The sequence below is a fragment of the Cetorhinus maximus genome, chromosome X, assembly GCF_964194155.1.
Source record: "Cetorhinus maximus chromosome X, sCetMax3.hap1.1, whole genome shotgun sequence".
Lineage (NCBI taxonomy): Eukaryota > Metazoa > Chordata > Chondrichthyes > Lamniformes > Cetorhinidae > Cetorhinus > Cetorhinus maximus.
Genome location: NC_135917.1, coordinates 3,862,787 through 3,884,945, shown reverse-complemented (window position 1 = coordinate 3,884,945; position 22,159 = coordinate 3,862,787). Strand labels below are relative to the sequence as shown.

The window sequence follows — 22,159 nt, the reverse complement described above, 5'->3', positions numbered from 1 at the left end:
TGCTCCATTTTAATGCCAAAATACACCAATTCTAATTTTTGTAGAATTAAAACTGAGTCACAGTAGTGTTTAATTACACAACACCAAAAACCATCATTTATAGGAACTAAAAATAAGCAGCTAGACATGCACCACATTTTGATTTAACATTGAAATGGGTTACCCTTCAAATTTAAGACCATAAGACGTAGGAGCAGAAGTAGACCATTCGGCCCAATGAGTCCGCTCCGCCATTCAATGAGATCATGGCTGATCTGATAATCCTCAACTCCACTTTCCTGCCTTTTCCCCATAACCCTTGATTCCCTTACTGATTAAAAATCTGTCTATCTCAGCCTTGAATATACTTAATAACCCAGCCTCTACAGCCCTCTGTGGTAAAGAATTGCACAGATTGACCATCCCCTGAGAGAAGAGACCCTCCTCATCTGTTTTAAATGGGCACCCCCTTACTCTGATATTTTGCCCTCTGGTCCCAGACTCTCCCACAAAGGGACACCACCTCAACATCTACCCTGTCAAGCCCCCTAAGAATTTCATATGTTTCAATAAGGTCGCCTCTCATTCTTCTAAACTCCAATGAGTACAGGACCAACCTATTCAACCTCCCTTCATAAGGAAATCCCTCCAACCCTGGGATCAACCGAGTGAACCTTCTCTGGACTGCCTCCAATGCTAGGGGACTGTACACAGTATTCTAGGTGTGGTCTAACTAGGGCCTTGTATAGTTTTAGCAAGACTTCCCTATTTTTATACTCCATTCCCTTTGAAATAAAGGCCAACATTCCATTTGCCTTCCCTATTACCTGCTGAACTTGTATGTTAGCTTTTTGTGATTCATGCATGAGGACTCCCAAATCCCTCTGTGCTGCAGCTTTCTTCAGTCTTTCTCCATTTAAGTAATATTCAGCTCCTCCATTCTTCCTGCCAAAGTGCATAACCTCTCATTTTCCCACATTATATTCCATCTGCCACGTTTCTGCCCACTCACTTAACCTGTCTACATCCCTCAGTAGACTCTCTGTCATCCTCACCAGTTGCCTTCCCACCTATTTTTGTGTCATCCACAAACTTGGCCATAGTACATTCATTTCCCTCATCCAAGTCATTAATATATATTGTAATTAATTGTGACCCCAGCACTGACCCCTGTGGCACTCCACTAGTTACAGGTCGCCATCCTGAAAATGCCCCCCTTATCCCAACTCTGTCTTCTACTGGTTAGTCAATCCTCTATCCATGCTAATATACTACCCCCAACACCATGGGCTCTTATCTTATTAAATAGCCTTATGTGCGGTGAATTATCAAAAGCCTTTTGTTCCATCTGCTGGTTCCCCTCTATCTATCCTGCTTGCTACCTCCTCAAAGAATTCTAATAAATTTGTCAGGCATGATTTCCTCTTCATGAAGCCATGCTGATTCTGCTTGATTATATTATGCATTTCTAAATGCTCTGCTATTACATCCTTTATAATAGGCTCTTTAACATTTTCCCAATGACAGATGTTAAGCTAACCGGCCTATAGTTACCTGTTTTTTGCCTCCCTTCCTTTTTGAATAAGGGTGTTACATTGGCAGTTTTCCAATCCTCTGGGGCTTCTCTAGAATCCAAAGATTCCTGCAGCTACTTCATTTAATATCCTAGGACGCAACCCATCAGGTCCAGGGGACTTATCGGCTTTTATCCCCATTAGATTCTCTAGTTCTTTTTCTCTAGTGATAATTATTGTATTTATTTTCTCCCCACTTTTTGCCCCTTGATTATTTAGTATTTTTGGAATGCTATTAGTGTCTTCTACCGTGAAGACTGTTGCGAAGTATTTATTCAACTCCTCTGCCATTTCCTGGTTCCCCATTATTATTTCTCCAGCCTCATTCTCCAAGAGACCTACGTTCACTTTGGCCTCTCTCTTCCTTTTTATATATTTAAAGAAGCTCTTACTGTCCATTTTTATATTACTTGCTAGTTTACCCTCAAAGTTTATTTTCTCCCTCTTTATTATTTTTGTGGTCATCTTTTGGTGGTTTTTAAAACTTTCCCAAACCTCTGGCTTACCACTACTCTTTGCCACATTATATGTTTTTCTTTCACTTTGATATTATCCTTAACTTCCTTAGTTAACCATGGTTGGTTTATCCCTTTCCTACAACCATTCTTCCTCACTGGGATATATCTTCTTTGCAAGTCATGAACGATTTTCTTAAACATCTGCCATTGTTCATCAACTGTCTTTTCTGCTAAACTCCTTCCCCAATCCACTCCAGCCAACTCTGCCCTCATTCCTTTGTAATTACCCTTATAAGTTTAGCACAGTTGTTTTCGAACTAAGTTTCTCACTCTCAAACTGAATGCTAAATTCTACCATGTTATGGCCACTGTTTCCTAGGGGATCTTTTACTCTGAGATCATTTATTAAACCTGCCTCATTGCACGCTACCAGATCCAAAAATTGCCTGATCCCTGGTTGGATCCACAACATATTGTTCTAGGAAACAATCCCGAATACACTATGCATTCTTGCTCATGGCTACCTCTACCAATTTGATTTTCCCAATCTACATGAAGATTAAAATCACCCATGATTAATATACTGCCTTTGTTACATGCCCTCGTTATCTCCTGATTTATTCTGTGTCCTACAGCATAGCTACCACTAGGGGGCCTGTAGATAACTCACACCAGCGTCTTTTTCCCCATGTTATTTCTTACCTTCGCTCATATGGATTCTACATCTTCTGATCCAAGATCATTTCTTGCTACCATATTTATTTCATCTCATACTAACAAAGTTACCCTACCACTCTTTCCTTCCTGCCTGTCCTTTCGAAAAGTCACATACCCCTGAATACTTAGTTCCCAGCTTTGATCTCCTTGTAACCATGTCGCCGTAATGGTTATAAGATCATACCCACTGACCTCTATTTGTGCTGTTAATTCATTTATTTTGTTCTGAATACTACGTGCATTTAAGTAAAGAGCCATTAATTTTGCCTTTTTACCATTTTTTCCCCCTTCGACCCTATTTCCTGCTGTTTTTTATGTTTATGCACTCTGTCCCTTCCTGTCACACTGTGGGTATCATTACCTAAATAGCTGCCCTGCAATGCCAACATATCCTTTTGCTTTGTAAGTCTGCTTAACCCCTCTCCAGAACCACCATCACCCCCCCCCCACTCTATTTAGGTTAAAGACCTCTCTACAGCCCTAGTTATTTGAAAAGTACAACCCTGATGGATAATTTAATAGGTTTCGCAACAGAAAGACTTTCTTTCTAGAAGCTAGTACCATGAAAAGGTGATATCACCTGCATTTCAAAACACTAAGCATTTTAAGACAAACGTTTTGCCCCAAGTTAGATAATTAGGGCCTCAGATGTGGTGTAATCTCTAGTATAAATTCCAACAGTATCAACACATTTAGGAGTAATAAAATCCAGGTTAGAATTAAGTGTGGCTAAGTAGTAATCAGGACAGGAAGCATTTGCTACCTTTCAACAACCCAGAATTTGAACTGTAATTTCTATGCCTTGAAGCATAGAAAGCTATTTAAGGCCTACAAACACAAAGTTAACATTTATAGTCTAAATGCTTGAAAACAAGAAAAATCAAATAGTCACCTTGGTGTAACAGAGAGTGTAATTGCAGTAACAAACCTGCTGTCTGCTGATACAGATACTCAGCTGGGTTTTGAAGAACTATACATTTTCAAGAAAGAATACTCTGGGAGGAAGGATAGAACTTTCAATCTGAAGTGCTTCTCCAGAAAGATCAGGAAAAAAACAATATGTTAAAATGTCTACCACTTTTCTACAGAAAAAAGTTTAGGCTATCAAACTTCCTTGTTGGAAAAGTCCCATTTGGACAATTTATCTGGTGATCTCATCTGCAGTCGATTGTCAACAAATTCAGCAAGGAGACAAATCTCAGGCTTTAAAGCCTTTTTAGTTTCGAGTATCAGAATCTCACAGCATAGATGTGGATTCTTGCTAAATTCAATGATAGCCAGTTGGAGATAGGGTTCTCTATCTAGAGGATCGATCTGACCTTTTCCAGCAGAGCCCTAACAGCAAGCTGTTTAACAACTAAACCAAAGAGTCTTCTCTTTGGTCATCAGGAGATAAATAAAAGGCCAAGGGGAATATTCAAGATTGAAAGCACCTTCCTCAAATCTCTTCAAATCGTAAATTTCCCAATTTTTGTGACCCATTTCCTCTTCTGAAGAGGCTGTTTAAAAAAAATCAGGATCTGATTTATACATACATACAAATTAGGAGCAAGAATAGTCCAATTTGCCCCTCGAGCCTGCTCTACCATTTGATAAGATCATGGCTGCTCTGATTGTGGTCTCAACTGCACTTTCCTGCCTGCCCCATACCCTTAGACTCCCTTGTCAATCAAAAATCTAACTCGGCCTTAAAATCATTCAATGACTGCCTCCACTGCTCTCTGGGGAACAGAATTCTACAGACCAACAACCCTCAGAAAAACAAACATTCTCCTCATCTCTGTCTCAAATGGGAGAAGCCCTTATTTTGAAACTGTGTCCCCTAGCTTTAGTTTGTCCCATAGGGAAAACATCCTCTTGGTATCTGCCCCATCAAGTTCCCTCGGAATATTATATGTTTCAACAGGATCACCCCTCAATCTTCTAAACTCAGTGAATAAGTGCCAAAGTGGACAAGTTCATATTTTCCCACATTATACTCCATCTGCCAAATTTTTTGCCCACTCACTTAACCTATCTATATCCCTTTGCAGACTCCTTATGTCCTCGTTGCAACTTACTCTCCTACCTATCTTTATGTCATCAGCAAATTTAGCAACCATACTTTCGGTCCCTTCAAAAAGTCATTGAGAAAGATTGTAAATAGTTGTGTCAACAGCACTGATCTCTGTAGCACTCCACTAGTTACAGCTTGCCAATGTGAAAATTACCTATTTATCCCTACTCCCTGCTTCCTGTTAGCTAACCAATCTTCTATCCATGCTATTATGTTACCACATACACCATGAGCTCTTATTTTGTGTAGTAATCTTTGATGTGGCATCTTATCAAATGTCTTTTGGAAATTCTAGTACACCACATCTACATGTTCTTCTTTATCCACGTTGCTTGTTACTTCCTCATTAGTCAAACATGATTTGCCTTTCACAAAACCATGTTGACTCTGCCTATTGCATTAAGATTTTCTAAGTGCCCTGCTATAACCTCCTTAATAATAGATTCTAGCATTTTTCTTTTGAGAGATGTTAGGCTAACTGGCCTGTAGTTTCCTGCTTTCTGACTCCCTCCTTTCTTGAATAGAGGAGTTACATTTGCTATTTTTCAATCTGATGGGATCTTTCCAGAATCTAGGGAATTTTGAAAGATTAAAACCAAAGCACCTACTATCTTTGCAGCCATTTCTTTTAAGACCCTAGGATGAAGTCCATCAGGTCCTGAGGGCTTGTCAGCCTTTAATTCTAATAGTTTTCTCAGTACCCCATCCCTGATGTTTGTACTCATTCTAAATTCCCCTCTCCCTTTCATCTCTATATTTACAAGTATTTCTGGAATGTTATTTGTGTCATCTACAGTGAAAACAGGCAAAATATCTATTCAATGCTTCCGCCATTTGCCATTTCCCATTACTAATTCCACAGGCTCACTCTCTGGAGGACAACATTCACTTTAGTTATTCTTTTCCTTTTTAAATACTTGTAGAAGCTCTTACCATTTCTTTTTGTATTTTTAGCTAGCGTTCTCTCATACTCTAATTTCTCTCTCTTTTTTTGAAGTCGTTTTTTTGCTGGTTTTTAAATTCTGTCCAATATTCTGACCTACCACTAATCTTCACAAAAGTCTACACTTTTTCTTTGAATTTGATACTATCTTTAACTTCCTTAGTTAGCCACGAATGGTGTACTCTTCTCCTAGGGTCTTTTTTTCTCACTGGAATGTATGTTTGCTGAGTGTTATGAAATATCTCCTTAAATGTCTGCCACTGCACCTCTACTGACCTACTCCTTAATTGCCTTTAAGTTTAAAATACTAGTCTTAGATCTACACTTCTCTCCCTCAAACTGAATGCAAAATTCAATCATGTTATGATCACTGTTACCGAGAAGCTCCTTCGCTATGAAGTCATTAATTAATCCTGTTTCATTGCACATTACCAGGTCTAGAATAGCTTGCTCTCTGGTCGGCTCTAGAATGTGCTGCTCTAAGAAATTGTCCCGAAAACACCTCATGAACTCATCTTCCAGGCTACCACTGCCAATCTGATTTGTCCAATGTACATTAAAATCACCATGATTATTGCCATGCCTTTTTTACTAGCCCCCTTGATTTATTCCTGTATGCTCCATCCTGCAGTGTAGTTACTTTTAAGGGGCCGATAAACTACTCCCACAAGTGACTTCTGACCTTTGCTATTTCTTATTTCTACCCAAACTGATTCTACATCTTGATCTTTAGAACTAAGGTCATTTCTCACTATTGTACTAATGTGATCCTTAATTAACAAAAGCTACCCCACCACCTTTTCCTAACTTGCTGTCCTTCTGAAATGTTAAGTACCCTTGAATATTCAGGTCCCAGTCTTGGTCATCTTACAGCCACATCTCTGTAATGCATATCAGGTCATACATATTTATTTCTATTTGAGCTGATAATTCATCTGCTGTGTTACAAATGCTATGCACATTCAGATACAGGGCCTTCAGTTCTGTACTTTTTTTTTGTAAACTCTGGCCTCAACTGCTGGCGCACTCTTAAGTTTGTACACTCAGTCCCAGCACGGTTCAGGTGAAGACCATCCTAGCAGTACAGCTCCCACTTTACCCAGTATTGGTGCCAGTGCCTCATGAATGGAAACCCATTTCTCCCACATCAATCTTTTGAGGCATGCATTCAACTCCCTAATCTTATTTACCTTACACCAATTTGCTCGTAGCTCAGGTAATAATCCAGAGATTATTACCCTTGAGGTTCTGCTCCTTAATTTAGCTCCTAGCTACGCATGGTCCATAAGCAGAACCTCTTTCCTAGTCTTATCCACGTTGTTGGTACTTACGTGGACCACAACAACTGGATCCTCCCCCTCCCACTGCAAATTCCTCTCCAGCCCTGAGAAGGTGTCTCAAAACCTGGCAACAGACAGGGACCAGCCTTCTGGATTCTCACTCTGGACTAGAGAACTGTATCTATCCCCCTGACTATACCATCCCCTACTACCTACTATTTACTCCCCCCACTTGAATGGTTTCCTGTACCATGGTGCCATGGTCAGTTTGCTCATCCATACAAGCTGCAAGAACCTCAAATCTGTTGGACAACTGCAAATGCTGAGGCTCCTCCATTTCTACCTTCTCGATGCCCATACCTGCTTCACTCACAGTCACACGTTCCTGTCCCTGACCACAGGGCAAATCAGAAGACCCTAGCTAAAGTGTATGACTGCCTTCTGAAACAAAGTGTCCAGGTAACTTTCCCCTTTCCTGATGCATTGCAGTGTCTGAGGCTCTGGCTCAACTCATTAACTCTGAGCCAGAGGTTTGCCTTGGATCACACTGGTGTCCTCCAGCTCCCACATACTGCAGCTGCAACACATCACCTGCCCCATCTTTACTGTGTTTTAATTAACTAAAATTTAGTTAAGAAATTAATTAATGACTTAAGTCATGCTTGTGCTTATATTCTTATAATTTCAATTAATGTTCCACTTATCTCAATTGAAATTCCCTAGTTTAGATAAGATAAATAGAAAATACTCGCCAACTAATCATCTACCTGCCTCCCTGTGGTGTCACCTCTCAATTTTTCATTCTGAAAAATGGGCTCTGACTGGCTCCTGGAGGATAGCTGTTTGAGCCTCTTTGCCCCGAAGTCTCGCTGTTTGAGCCTCTCTTTCTCGACACCTTGCTGTTTTAGCAGCCCTCTGGTATCTTGCCCAATTACCATTAATGTACGAGCCAAGACGGTGAGCATCAGTTGCTATCCCACCTTATAGTTACAGGTTGACGATGACAGACACGAGATGAATCAGTCACACAGATCAGTTTTTGTTATATAAAAATACACAGCAGCCACTGCTGAAAGACAAATTAATTTGCAGCAACAAGTGGCAGGATTAATTACAGGGAACCACAGGAAGAAGCACACAATTGCACTCATCACAGGAAACAGCTCACACCACTTTCCACAAATTCCATAAAGGGCCAGTGAAAAGAAAAACCAAGGACTGGAAAACACGCTGAGGGAACCATTCAAACACTTATTATACGAGAACACACTTCAAAAAAGAAGTCCATGTTTCAGGCAAGTATAAGGGAGAAGGAAAACATTCATCTCATTTAAATTTTCTTCATTTAGACAATTCTAATCCAATCCTATTGGCCACACTAATTTAATATGCTACAGTAGAGACTGTCACCTATTTTGGGCCATGTGCGTACCTGCGCCTCATGCACAAGAGGTTGCCATTTCAGTCTCTTTCCTATTTCAGTGCCACAATCATGTGCCACAGTCCTGCCACAAAAACCTTTGGGAAGAATTTGACCAAAGGAAGGTTACCCAATTACTCTTAAGCTCACTTAAATCCACTTCAATTTTCTCCTCTGCATGGTTCACCCAACGTTTAATTACCATTCCACCCACCGCAGAAACTACCCAAGATGCAGTGCATCTTGTAGATGGTAAACACTGCTGCTACTGTGCACCGGTGATGAAGAGAGTGAATGCTTAAATTGGCAAATGGGATGCTGATCAAGTGGGCTGCTTTGCCCTGAATGGTGTTGTGCCTCAAGTGTTGTTGGAGCTACACTCACCCAGGCAAGTATAGCGTATTCCATTACACTCTTGACTTGTGCCTTTTAGATGGTGGACAGGCTTTGGGGAGTCAGCAGGTGAGTTACTTGCTGCAGAATTCCCAGCCTCTGACCTGCTCTTGTAGCCACAGTATTTATATGGCTGGTCCAGTTAAGTTTTTGGTCAATGGTGACCCCCAGGATGTTGATGGTGAAGGATTCAGCGATGGTAATACTGTTGTATGTCAAAGGTAGATGGTTAGATTCTCTCTTGTTGGAGATGATCAATGCCTGGCACTTGTGTGGCACGAATGTCACTTGCCACTTATCAGCCCAAGCCTGAATGTTGCCCAGATCCTGCTGCATGGAAAATCAGGGGCAAAAATAGTAAATTTGAGTTCTAGCAGAAAAAAAGTTTTAGAAAAAATAATCAATATTGAAGCAATTAAACTGATAAGTTCTCAATTTTTAATTTCATTGCAATGTATCACAGGTGGTTTTCCAAAACCGACAAAGATGTAATAAAGTGACAACTAAAATTACTGTACAGGAGATCAATCAAAACCTTCAATTTCATGACTGCTCAAAACTCAACCTAACCTAGAGACATTTATAATTTGGCCAAGTTCTTCAGCACATTTGGTAAAATATTGTTTAATAAAAACGATAAAATATAGTAATACACATATGGCACTTCTGCTGACGTCACAACCTCCCAAGTGTAGGGCTCATTACAGCTCCTACAGTGTCTGACCCTAGTAACACATACTTCACGGAAACAATGTTAGTCTGCAATAAGGAGACAGTGTCCCACATCTACCACAATTCAGACAGGACTGCACTGTTGGAGTGGAAAATTACTTTCCTACTTCTATCTTTTTTAAAAGGCAGTTTTCAATGAAAAAACAAAATCTAGTGTTAGACTCCATAATAATGTAGTTGTCAAACTAGTCCATATGAATATTTTAAAACCTCAATCATTGTCTACTCTACAACAAAATGACTTGTATTTATATAATGCCTTTTTACAACCAATGAAGTATTGTGCAAGACTAGTCACAGCTGTAATGTAGGAAACGTGGCAGCCAATTTGTGCAACACAAGGTCCAACAAACAGCAGTGAGATAATGACCAAATAATCTGCTTTAGTGATGTTGATTAAGGGGTAAATATCACCCAAGACACCAGGGTCAATTCCCCGGCTCTTCAAAAAAAAACATGCCATGGGACCTTTTACATCCAACCGAGAGGATAGACAGGGCCTTGGTTTAACGCTTCACCAATTAGAAGCACTCCCTCAGCGCTGCACTGAAGTGTCAGCCTAGATTATTATTTGCTCAAATATTTGGATTGGGACTTGAATGCACAACCTTCTGGCTCAGAGATTTGAGTATTACCAGTGAGTCAAGGCTGACACCTGGAAGTTTTATTTAGCAACTTTTAACTCTGCCAATACTATTCTTGATCTGTTAGAAAATGCAAAAGGGCTCATTTGCCTTGCATTTGTTTATCTCTCTCTTCCCATAGGAGGGAAACTCAAAGGTGCTTTTAAAAAGGAGAAGGGATTGCATTCATCGCGGAGGATGCAATGATTATCTCAGCTGGAGGGTGTGGGGGTCCTGTTTCGGCAGCCTTCACTTTATCAAAGCATGGAGCAACTATATCTGGTTTACAAGATATCACTGCATCTATATTCTTTAAAATTTGGCAAATTCAGAATTATGCAGTTTCAAAGAATTCACCAATCCAACTTGACGGGAAGGGTAAGCACCGTGCTAAAAATACCTTCCTCGATTACAGACACTTTGCATTTGATGTACAGGAAACGATGCAGTTGTTTCGTAACTTCGAATTAGCAACTAATTACAGACAGAAAATATCATTGCGGTGGAGGAAGCTGATGTCCAGTCTCATCTTGAAAAATGAAACAGTACTTAGCAAACTTCACAAATTGCAACTTAAGCTGTTTGAGAAGTGCATTACTCGAGATAAACATTCGTTTAGTACAAATGAATGAATGTCATTATTCACTGGATAAATACCATCCAATAAGATTGCAGTCATGCATTTTCTGTTTTAATCATGCTCATTTAACTTTTTTGTTCAATTTAATTTCTTAAGCAATTTTTTCTTTATTCTTTCATGGGGATGTGGGTGTTGCTGGCAAGGCCAGCGTTTGCCCATCCCTAACTGCCCTTGAACTGAGTGGCTTGCTAGGCCATTTCAGAGGGTACTGAAGAATCAACCACATTGCTGTGGATCTAGAGTCACATGTAGGCCAGACCAGGTAAGAATGGCAGATTTCCTTCCCTAAAGGGGCATTAGTGAACCAGATGGGTTTTTACAACAATCGATGATAGCTGTCATGGTCACCATTACTAAGTTTAGCTTTATATTCCATATTTATTGATTGAATTTAAATTTCACTGGCTGCCACGGTGGGATTTAAACCAGTATCCCAGAGCATTAGCCTGGACCTCTGGATTACTAGTCCAGTGACGTTACCACTACAACAACACCTCCCGTTGAATGGCTATGTTTGTGCTCTGCCAACTGCCTGCATGCAGAGGGAGAATCATTTTTTGAATATTCATGTATCAGTTACGCATTGTTCTGTGTCTGCAGGAATACCACCACCAGAATAATGCATGGAAGGAGCATTTTGAATGGCATAGTTGTAATGCATTGTGGAAGCTATTAGCAAGTCTGTCAAGTAATTCAACTATCTTGCAGTAACAGGCTTAGCTGTGGGATTTCAATGCTACCAAAATTTACATTAGGTTCAGCAAGGGATGGATTTGGAGATCTAGTTTTTGATGGGAGCCGAACAGCATGGCTTCAGTCTTAGAGATACTACGTTGGAAGATGTTCTAACTCATGTACAACACAATATTAGATAGAACAGTGGTGACAAAATGAGCGTAGTAGAGTGCAGAGCTGGGTATCAACATATATGTGCAAGGTGACTCCCTCACCCCACCCACAGATGATGTCGCTGAGTTCCACTGGTGGACTTTAGGGCACACTTGAGTAACCAAGATAATTAGGGGCAATTTTCTGGGATTTTCAATTGGTGCACCTCTTTCAAGCTCCTAAAATATATAAAGTATAAAAATAATACAAACTCTCATGAAATACAAATCTCATGAAATACTCAACAGGTATAGTTTAAAAACACTATCTTCCTTTATTTCCAATAGCCATAGTCAGTAACATTAACTATCAAGTGGGAGAGCTTAAAATGTGCCTGCAAGCAAAATGAACCATTAGACAAACTGCAATAGAGCTTTGGCTTGGGGGCATGGGGAAAGCACAGCAAGACAACAATTTTATTGGCAGGCATATCTGAAAGCTTCCATGACAAAATATGAACATGAAAGCCGATGGACGAAGCAACATTATATTTGGAATCATAACTGCTGCCACCCGACAGTACAAACATGCTGGATGAAAATATCTCCTAGAATGCTTATAGGATGCCAGGAATTTCGTCCTGGCGTATAAAAAGTGAATGAATTACTAAGCACAAGTAACTTCATATACAATACAGTTTTTTCTGAATGTATAATTTTTCTCTTCCCTTCTGAAAATGTTAACTCTTTGATGGGGTGTTGTTTCCTGTATCTGCAGCTGCTGATACGCGTACGTGTTTCACCCAAATACCAATTGTGAGCCTAGATATTACGAGTGTCGGCTGGTTATTTTATACGGGGATATAACAGGAGCCTGATCCTGTCCTCTTCGGATAGCAATTGCTGGGTTTGATATCGCAAATGCAGCAAGTTGAGGAAGTGAACATAGCGCAATTGCCAAAGTTCCCGTACTGTCCTGTTTATTTGAAATTTTCATTACTGCCAAATGCCTGAAAAAAAGTTTAAAAAAAACCTGTCCCTGGGGCAAAAGACAGACAGTACTTGTTTTGTCCAGTAAAACCTAACTCTACCTGTCCCACATGTAATTTAAATGACACCAGATACAGCAAATCAGAAAACAATTTTCCCTGTTCCATGACACAACTAAGAGAGTTACTCTAAGGCACAAGTAGGTTCTTTGTGGTACTTTCTTACATCAGGCTGCCAGGCTGGATTAAACCTGCTACTGCGATAGGTTACTAGAATTTAGTGTTCTCAGTAACATTTTGTCAAGGGCCAAATCTCAGCCAAAGGCCTCCCAGGAAAGTTGTACTAGGCAAGGATGCCTAGTATGAGGGCTGTGCTTCCCCACACAGGGGGCACTGACTTTAAACATGTTATGGTCAGCATTTGTCAAATAAAGGTAAGGCAATTCTCCACAGGAACAAAAGAGTCTCTGACGTCATAGTATAAATGGCACTTGCTCCATAGATACTAGGAGACCCAGTTGCTACATTCAAGCTTTTTAAACACCACTTTTGTTCTAATGGTTATACCAGACTATCCATGAATGAGCCATGTCAGTAATCAGGTGGTGTCTGTATTAGGTTGCTTAGTCCAAGACAATTATTCTATTTAGCAGTCACGCTCTGCACTGAATTCACATAATATTCTCACATCTTTTCCAGTCAATCTGAAAGGCAGAAAATACCAAATACTATACCTTTTTAGATCAAGTTAAAACAACTGAATCTATACTTAATTTACAGAACAAAAGTACGTTAGACTATTATACAGGACCCAAAAACAATCTACAAGGGGTTAATATGCCTTCACCAACTTTGATTTTTAACTGAAAAATATCCAAAGTCAGAAACACCTTTCCACTCACTCTCTGATGTCTCCCTTTCTGGGAGGGTATGTAACACAGCTTTTGTTGTAGAGCACTTCTTACTCATATGGTTGACTGAACTGTGGAGGCAAGTTTGTCTTAATGCTACTTCCTTTGATGGAGACCAATTGTAAAAGAAACAATGAGATATCTTCCTAAAGTACGGAATGTAGTATTGCTGAAAGAGACATGTCTAAGCTTTTCGTTTTTCACTAACCAGGACACTCGCAAGAATACCAATATAAGGGGGAAAACCAACAATTTATACTGTATGTGAAGAAAGTGCTGATTGGTTGGGGGCGTTGCCATGGAGAAAGCACCACTGATGGTGACTGACAGTTAACTGCCAAGCACTGTTTGAAATTTAAACCAAGCAGCTTCACCCTGATTGGTCAGGGTATTGCCTTGAGGAATGAGTCAGTAAATGGCTGCCATTTATTTTGTTTAGCTGAAACAGGTGCAATGTACTTGTTCTTTCTGTCTGCAAAGAACAGGGCCCCTTGTATTAATATAAGTAGCCTCCAGTACACGCAAATGCACCACACTGCAAGCCCAGCTGACAATCCTAAATTGGTTGTTAGCGTAATTCTTAGCACATTAGATAGCATTTGCTAAATAATCCTCAATCGCAGAATCACATCTAATGTTGGACACTGTGTTTTGAGTTTTGCAAACACGGGCTGGTTGGGTACGGTCTGTACTCTGCCCATTGCGAACAGCGGCTGGGACATGCTGCTTGATATGATTCGCCAATCTTTGGGGCGCATGGCCTACATACCTAGCATCACACTGGCACTGAAATTCATATACCACATTACTCATTTGTGTGATAGGCAAAATGTCTTTTTAGCTCGACGGCAGCATCCTGATTAGTGGCGAATAGCACTCATGTTGCTACTGCATAGCAGCGTTGTTAGGAAATAGAGATAGTTTAAGTAAGTTATATTGGTATTTGTGGACATTAGGAATGAGTTTTAGCTTTAAAGTTTAAGTTTGATTTGTATTTCTGTATCTGTGTGTTAAGAAAGGTCAAATGGAGTTTTAGTTTCACTTTAGAAAGGTGCTTGCATTTCTAATGAGGAGTTTTATGACCCCTAAAGAGAAAGTAAACGTACAAGGGTAGAAGGATTGGACCATTGCCTAGCAACAGGGGCCCAGAGAAGCAGGTCCTTCCCACAGACACACATACAAAAGAAAGAAAACAGCAGTTTGTTTTGGAAGCTGTTTTGAGTTCAGTTGGTTTGAAGACAGCTGTGAAGCAGAAGCAGCCTAAAAGGGGACAGATAGCAAGTCCCAAGCTAAGGAAAACCCCAAAAATCCAGGGGAATGGAAGAGAACGTCCAAATATGACCTTCCAGTCAAAGGAACCTGGAAAAGCTCCCGTTAAGTGAAGTTAAGCGTGAGGGGCAGAGAGAAAGGCTCCAAGCTTCAGATTTAAAAAGACAAAAGCCGCAGAAAGCAGATTTAAAGCGAGAACAGTTTGCAAGAAGCAAGAAAGTCCAAAGAGATGGTTGAAGGTCTGTGACTCTTTGCTATGGGCATGTGAAACAGTGGTGTACCGTTGACAGCTGAGTCAGTGAGAGAGAGTGCTTGGAAGACAGTTTGAATGCATGTGGTGACCCAGGGAAGATGAACATCGGAAGGAGAGTTTGAAACCCTAGAGGTGAATCCTTGCAGAAGGCATCTGAGAGCAAGCGTCGGTTTGGGAGAAGGTTCCAAGACGAGGTCTCGGAGAGTGGAGATTGGAAACACTTGTGTGTAGGACGGAATTCAGTGAGTCTGGTTGGCTCATGGTGTGACAAGCGTCTGGGGGGAGTTGAGGAGAGATCCAAAGCATCTGTTTGAGGTGGCATCTGTCACTCGAGGTCAGGATGTGGTGTGTCTGACCACAGGGTACAATAGGTTTACATGGACTGGGTACTTACTGTGTACATTACAGTAAAAGATAGCTTTTGTAACTTGTGTTATCCTTAAAAATCTGTATATATCTGTAAAGGTACAGTTGTAATATAGAAGTATTGTAATATAGTTCATCTTCTCTTATTTAATAAGTGTTTTATTCTTTTGTTAAAAGTTCATCAGCCGACTCCTGTGACTCTGTTCGGTAGCTACTCTCCACGTATCTAAACAAACAAATTAAAAGTTAGGATCTAGCAAGCTGGGTTCCACCTTGTCCAGAGGTAACCTCAGCTGGGAACGTAACAAGCGTGAAACAGCTAGCTTTAGCTGTTGCTCAAAATTTAAAATACCTTGCCCTTCCAGGATAATCATGGACTGCAGCAGTTCAAGAAGGCAGCTCACCACCACCTTCTCAAGGGCAACTAGGGATGGGCAATAAATGCTGGCCCAGCCAGCGAAGCTCACATCCCACGAATGGATTTAATTTTTGCGTTAGACAGTGGTAGAGAATCCCCTGGCAGATTTCTCAACTAGTACATCAAGGAAAGGGTAGTTCACTTTACTGCTCCATTGAAATGAAGCAGTCAAATTAGTTGCACTCCCCTGTTCTTTCCCCATAGCCCTACAAATTTTTCCAAGTATATATTCAATTCCCTTTTGAAAAATTATTGAATCTGCTTTCGCCAACTTTTCAGGGTGTGCATTCCGTAACAACTTGCTGCATTTAAAAAAAACTACTTTCCCTTGCAGAAATTCTTCCAGAAACTCAATGAACAGAGCCAAGAATATCCTAAGCAGTTGGTTCACAATTTATACAAGCAGCTCTTATTTTTGTACAGCAAAATTCTATTAATAGGTAAGTAAAATTCAGTACCTTAAAAATGAAACTGATTAATGATTTACTAAGTCACCAAGTGATCTATTGACTGCCTTCTGAAATCAACCCAAGTACACAGATTAGCTGATTTTGAATAGACTGTTGGCAAGATTTCTAAATTCCAATGGTCCAGGGTCTGTTCTGCGGCCATGACCAACAGAACACACTTAATAAATCCATGAGACCCACAGTCAGTTGAAAAGCAGCAGTAGCCATTTTCTGCAAACAATTTACCAAACTTTTCGAAGGATTTTACTAAGAGGCTGCACAATATTTGAAAGTTGGCAGGTGCTTTTAAAATGCCATGGGAGCTGACTTTTATTATTGCCAGGATCTAAAATATTCAAACTAACTTGCCCAGCGCTATGTCGCAACTGTGTCTATTTTATTTTAAGAGAGTCATTAGCACAGTGCAATTCTGTTCAAATTTTTCATCAGGTTTACCCTAATTTATAAACTATGTTAAATACTGAGGAAAACAGGGCTGGCAATCACAATAAATTACCACATGTTTATCAGTCTTCAAACCTATTGCCTAAAGATAGAAAGCAATATTTTTCCTGACCGCAAAAATAATTATAATATCAGAGACCCTAGAGCTTAAAGTATGCTTACAAAGTGTACAGTTCCAGAAGCACTTGAAATTTGCACAATTTACTCCTTGGAAAATCATCAAGCTGTTTTTCAACTTTTTAAGATGCCCATAAATTATGTATTATACAGGAAAACTGCTATTCTAACAAGCTGCAATACTTTACAAATGAAATTACTGGACTAATTTTTACTTATGTTTGTCAGAGGATAATCAACTTCATATAGATTTGCTGTGATTTTTAATTGCAGAATTCTTGCCGTGCAAATATCAAGTTAACAAAAACCAGGGGTACACATATTTTGGTGAGGTTAACTCAGTTGGAATAAAAGTATGAGTGTCCATTTGCAGAATAACTATTCTGGAAGTTCCTTAAACCCAATACCCAGTTCAATGTTGAGCAATGCTACAGCAGATCTGCAAATAATAATTATTCAATTGGTATATTAAAAAATATGGAGCATCCGTCACACTGAAATGTTAAAAGTAAAGCTAACCTTGAATTCTTTGTGTACTAAAAAAACTTCAAAGCAAAGTGCACCATGAACTCAGGAGATAACTAACAGGAAACACAATGTATCTAAATGCAAGGGTTCATTTCTGAAACTGCCTGTTACATACACAGATAAATTTATTAATGTAACTGTTATGTGAGGAGAGCAAATATATTTACCCACAGCCAATGAAGAAAACATTAAACTCAGTTTGTTATTGTTTTTAATCTTTGAACCATTGCCATAAGACATTATATTGTCTTCTGCTTAGGGTATTCCAATACATGTCAGAAAAAAATCACAAATTGTAAACAGTTTAGTAGTCATTTATGTTTGAAATGTCTAACAATGTCTGTCAGTGGCCCATGCCAAGCTAAGAAAGTTGAGTCTTATGTTCATGAGCTTCACTGAGCTATTATTGTTAGATGAATGAAGTTCAACCAGGTAGCAAGCTAGAATGTTGGCATTATATTGCACAGGCAACCCGTGCCTTGCAATTCTCAGAATGCAAGTCAGTGAACCCCATCACACTTTGGAGCTGGGGCACGCAAGAGTTTTTTTTTTAGGATCGACAGCAGGCCTGGCCATTCAGAAAGCATACCGGGGCTTGCTGTTTGCAAGCCCCATCTCCTGTTCAGCAATGGAAATGTACACGGAGGAACAAGAGCACTTAAAGCCAAGAAGCCATTATTAGAAACGAAGCTTTTAAATTAAAATATCAAATATTAAGCATGCATATTATCTGCAGCAACTGGCAGGAAAACTATAATTCCATTCAGGCGATTGCTAACATAATTATGGCATGTTGTGCAGATTTAGTTATTTAACTGTCATACATGAGGTTTTTACACTAATATTCTTCAGTTCAGCATCACTGACCACTCCTCTAAGTGGACATGTTTCTTGTGTGTGTACTTTTACCTGTCCAATAGTTAGATAAATATAGAAAGACCCAGATGTTGAACAGAATGCTTGCCTCTTTACTCCAGCTAATTGGAATATATCATGGGCCACCACACAATCTGACTTTGGAAGACAGAATAATATACACAAGTGTGGCTCAGGCTACAAACCAAGAGCCAACTTTATTTAATACTAAATAGGCAAATGAACATCAGTTCAAACAGTATATTTGCAGTAACCAGTGATAAATGCCATGACAAATGTGCCATGCATCTGGCGCATGTTTTTGTCACACGTAGGAGGTATCCGTCATGCAAACAAAACTATTAGAAACCAAAAAAATACTTCCCTCAGTGCCTCATTTTGAAGTTTTTCCACATCCTTTCAGTGGCAATGTACACCATTCCCCTTTCATTGCAACAATGTAACCTCTGATTCTTCATGAGCTATGCCATTAGAGATCCATTCACTTTTAAAGCTATAACGTTGTACTTAAAATTAATAATTAAAAACAGAATATGGTACAGGAGGAAGTGATAGAACAGTACAATCTTTTCCCTCCAAAGTAGAAGCGAAGACAGAGGAAAGAAAAACAGATAGCCCCAAACAAAATCTATAATTTTCTTCGGAACACATATTCCAGACGAGTGTCACCTATGCTGGTATGAAGTGCAGAAGTGATTGGAGCCACTTGCTGACTCCAGTCATTGTGGTTGTAGCTTACTCAGGCTCACATCAGTTTCAACTGTTTAGATGCCAGTTTTGAAGACCCACTGAAATATCAGATAACAGAGTCTTCAACTTCATCAAGACATAGCTCCAACTATGTATGAAATAACTGGTAACAATGATACAAGGCAGCAAATGGAGCAGCACTTCATCTTCAATCTAAGCCTCTCTCTTTACAGGAACTTCTGGGTTTTGCCTCATACACCCAATTGCACCCTGTATTTCTCCAAGGGTTAGGGAAGAAGCATAACTACATTTTCAACATCATCACAATCATTCCAGCAGTACAGGTCACACACCCACTAATTCATTTTTTTGTTAAAATTCAACTTGACAGCCCCCACTGTAATTGGACTCACTCTGCCCAGAGAGAAAGAGTTGATACATGCTTGTGTGGTCAAGAAGTGCACAAGGGTTCTGGGACTCCTGGCCCATCAATGGCAGCTAGGATTGTCTCCAGCAGTTTACCAATAATTTAATGACTTCTAGACAGTCAGGTTCCAAATGATTTTTCTACCTAGCATCATTTCTCACTGAATATTAACTTCAATGACCTCTGGTTTCAATATACAACTCTCATGTGAAAAGTTAAATAAAGGTCTATAGTATCTCTGTCAATGCCTCACCTAATTCTTAGCATTTCGACCCCTATATTGACCATTGTTTTACAGAAAACTGTTTTATTGCTCATGTTCTTGTTAATTTTATCTAACTTATTAGCTTTTCTAATCCCTGCTTGCAGTTTTCTTACATATTCTTTATCTTTGTCCTTTCATTTTTATTTTTGCCCTGTTAAAACTAAATGATTCTTTTAAAGTTTCAAATTTGGTCTAATCTCCCAATTCAGCCACTTAACCCAATCCTTCAGGACACTTTTCCCCCTCATTGGAATGTACTCAATTTGCACACGTTCCATCTCCTGCTTAAATATATTGCTGATCTATAGCTCTGTTTGCCATTTTTCCCTTACAGGGGAAGGCAAAGATCCCTTACTAGCTCATTTCAATTTGCCATCTTCTATTTACAAACTCTTGCTTTGGACTTTAATTTTTCCTTCTCTATTATTATATTGAGCCAATAATCAATATTATATTGATTATTGTTTTCCATCTCTTTCCCTTTTCGGTGGAATACTCTTTCTTTATCCAGAATCAGAACAGCTAGTACTTTTTTCCTTTTAGGAGTAGCAAAATAGTGACTGAGAAAACAGAAGAAAATTTTAATAGCACTTTTCATGACCACCGGACATATCAAAGTGCTTTCCAGCCAATGAAGTACTTTTGAACTGTAGTCACTGTTGTAACATAGGAAATGCGGCAGCCAATTTGCACACAGCAAACCTCACAAACAGCAATGTGATAATGACTAGGTAATCTGTTTTTGAGATGTTGCTTGAGGGATAAATATTGGCCAGGACACTGATCATAACTCCCCTGCTGTTCTTCAATATAGCGCCATGGGATCTTTTACATCCGCCTGAGCAGACAGATGGGGCTTCAATTTAGTGTCTCACCCAAAAAATGTCAGCACCAACAGTGCAACATTCCCTAAGTACTGCACTGGAGCGTCAGCATAGATTTTTTGCGGACAAACCCTGGAGTGAGACTTGAACCTGGAAGGTGAGAGTACTACCAACGGAACTACAGCTGACAATCTGCCCTTGAACATGACAGAAAAGCCTCTCTTCTCACCGCAAACATTATTGCAGTCTATTTTTGGATGATTAAAATCCACTATAATTATAACTCAATGCATGTTGCTCTAATTGGTCTACAAATTTCACCCTTACATTCCACTGTCTGTAATGTGTTCCCACTTCCATATTATAAAATTGGGGAATCAGTTTGTCAGAATTCACTCAACAATCCTGCACTGAATAGGGTAACAACACCCAGGATTCAAAAGCTCTACTTCTGAAATAATCTAAACTCATTTTTCTGTTGTAAAGAAGCCCTTTTCATCATACTAAAACCCTGCGACATTCAATAGATTGTTTTGAAAAATTGATTTATTACAAAATCTTTAAAATTTAAGAGGCAAACCTACTACAAGTTGAAGATGATTGCAGTTTGGGGAACTAAAGCCACAGGAAAGCAAATCAGTACTCGAGAAATGCATGTCTTTTATTGGTTTCACTCACCCTTTTGATTTTGCTTTTTAGCCATCTCCGTTTTCTTTCTTTAAAGGAAGTTTTAGGTGCACAGCAACCGAGTTCGACTTGATAAATGGGAGCTCAATAATCACCCTCTTCACTACTCCAAGCAGAAGGTGTAGTTTCCGTTAAAGGTCTCCTCTCAGCAGTGTCCCTGGGACTCGTCTTGAAATCACTACAAATCGACAACAATTCATAAGATTATTTTTGTCCTGTTCACTGCAGACTGTCAGAAATCTTACACGGTTTAGTGATCACTGCCCCGTCTTCCGTTTCCTTGCGATAAGACCTCAAAATTTACAAAGGAACCAAACAGACACGCAACAGCCTTTTGAAAGAAAAATCTGGACAGACGAGTCTAATTACTACGGCGACGACGACGACGACGGGCAGGGGGTGGGAGGGGGAAGCGAGCGAGGATGGGGAGCTTTCTCTGTCACAAAAGCCCTTTCTTTGTGGGGGCGATTTCTGCAAAGGGGCCCAGTAGTCAGTCAGCACTTTGGGTTTTTTTTTGTCTCACAATTCCCTCCCACCCCAACAAATGAAGCTTGCAGTCAGTGACCAAGCTTCCTTCGCCTCAGTTGCTTGCTTTTATTTTCCAGACAGGAGCGATCCAGTAATAATAATAATAATAATAAAGCCTTTGTCCTCTCTTTCTCTCAATCCCCTCTCTACTTAATTAAAACAACCAGGTGGTCAGCCTGATCTCAACAGGACCTGGTCTTGCAGCCTGAGAGAAGCTAACCCGAGCTTTCCTGGGAAACTCGCCTCGCAATTTTCCCTCCCACCTCTTTCCCACCTGGTGGCTTTCCAATACTTTAAGCTAAAGAAGCAGTATTAAACAGTTATTTTAATAAGAATTCTAAAGAGAGAGGTCAGAGGTGAACCTCTTTCAGGAGAGACGACGACACTGCCACTTCTCAGACTGGGGCTCGCAACTAAACTCTCAGCAACTCGGGCACCGCCGCTCACACCACGTC

General features: G+C 39.9%; 1 protein-coding gene across 2 annotated transcripts in view; it reads right to left on the bottom strand.

Moving 5' to 3' along the window:
- The window catches only part of spats2 (spermatogenesis associated serine rich 2), a 111,160-nt gene extending 89,006 nt beyond the window's left edge, over positions 1–22,154 (bottom strand). Inside the window, exons 1-2 of one of the 2 annotated variants that reach the window (XM_078534570.1) lie at positions 22,067–22,154; positions 21,168–21,354 (exon numbers count right to left, since the gene is read on the bottom strand). In XM_078534570.1, coding sequence (XP_078390696.1) covers positions 21,168–21,192 — 25 coding nt within the window. In that variant the 5' untranslated portion in view covers positions 21,193–21,354; positions 22,067–22,154. Of the gene's footprint in view, positions 1–21,167; positions 21,355–21,967; positions 21,988–22,066 lie in introns of those variants that run through there. The other variant, XM_078534571.1, reaches the window with a different exon arrangement.
- Positions 22,155–22,159: the final 5 nt, after the last annotated feature.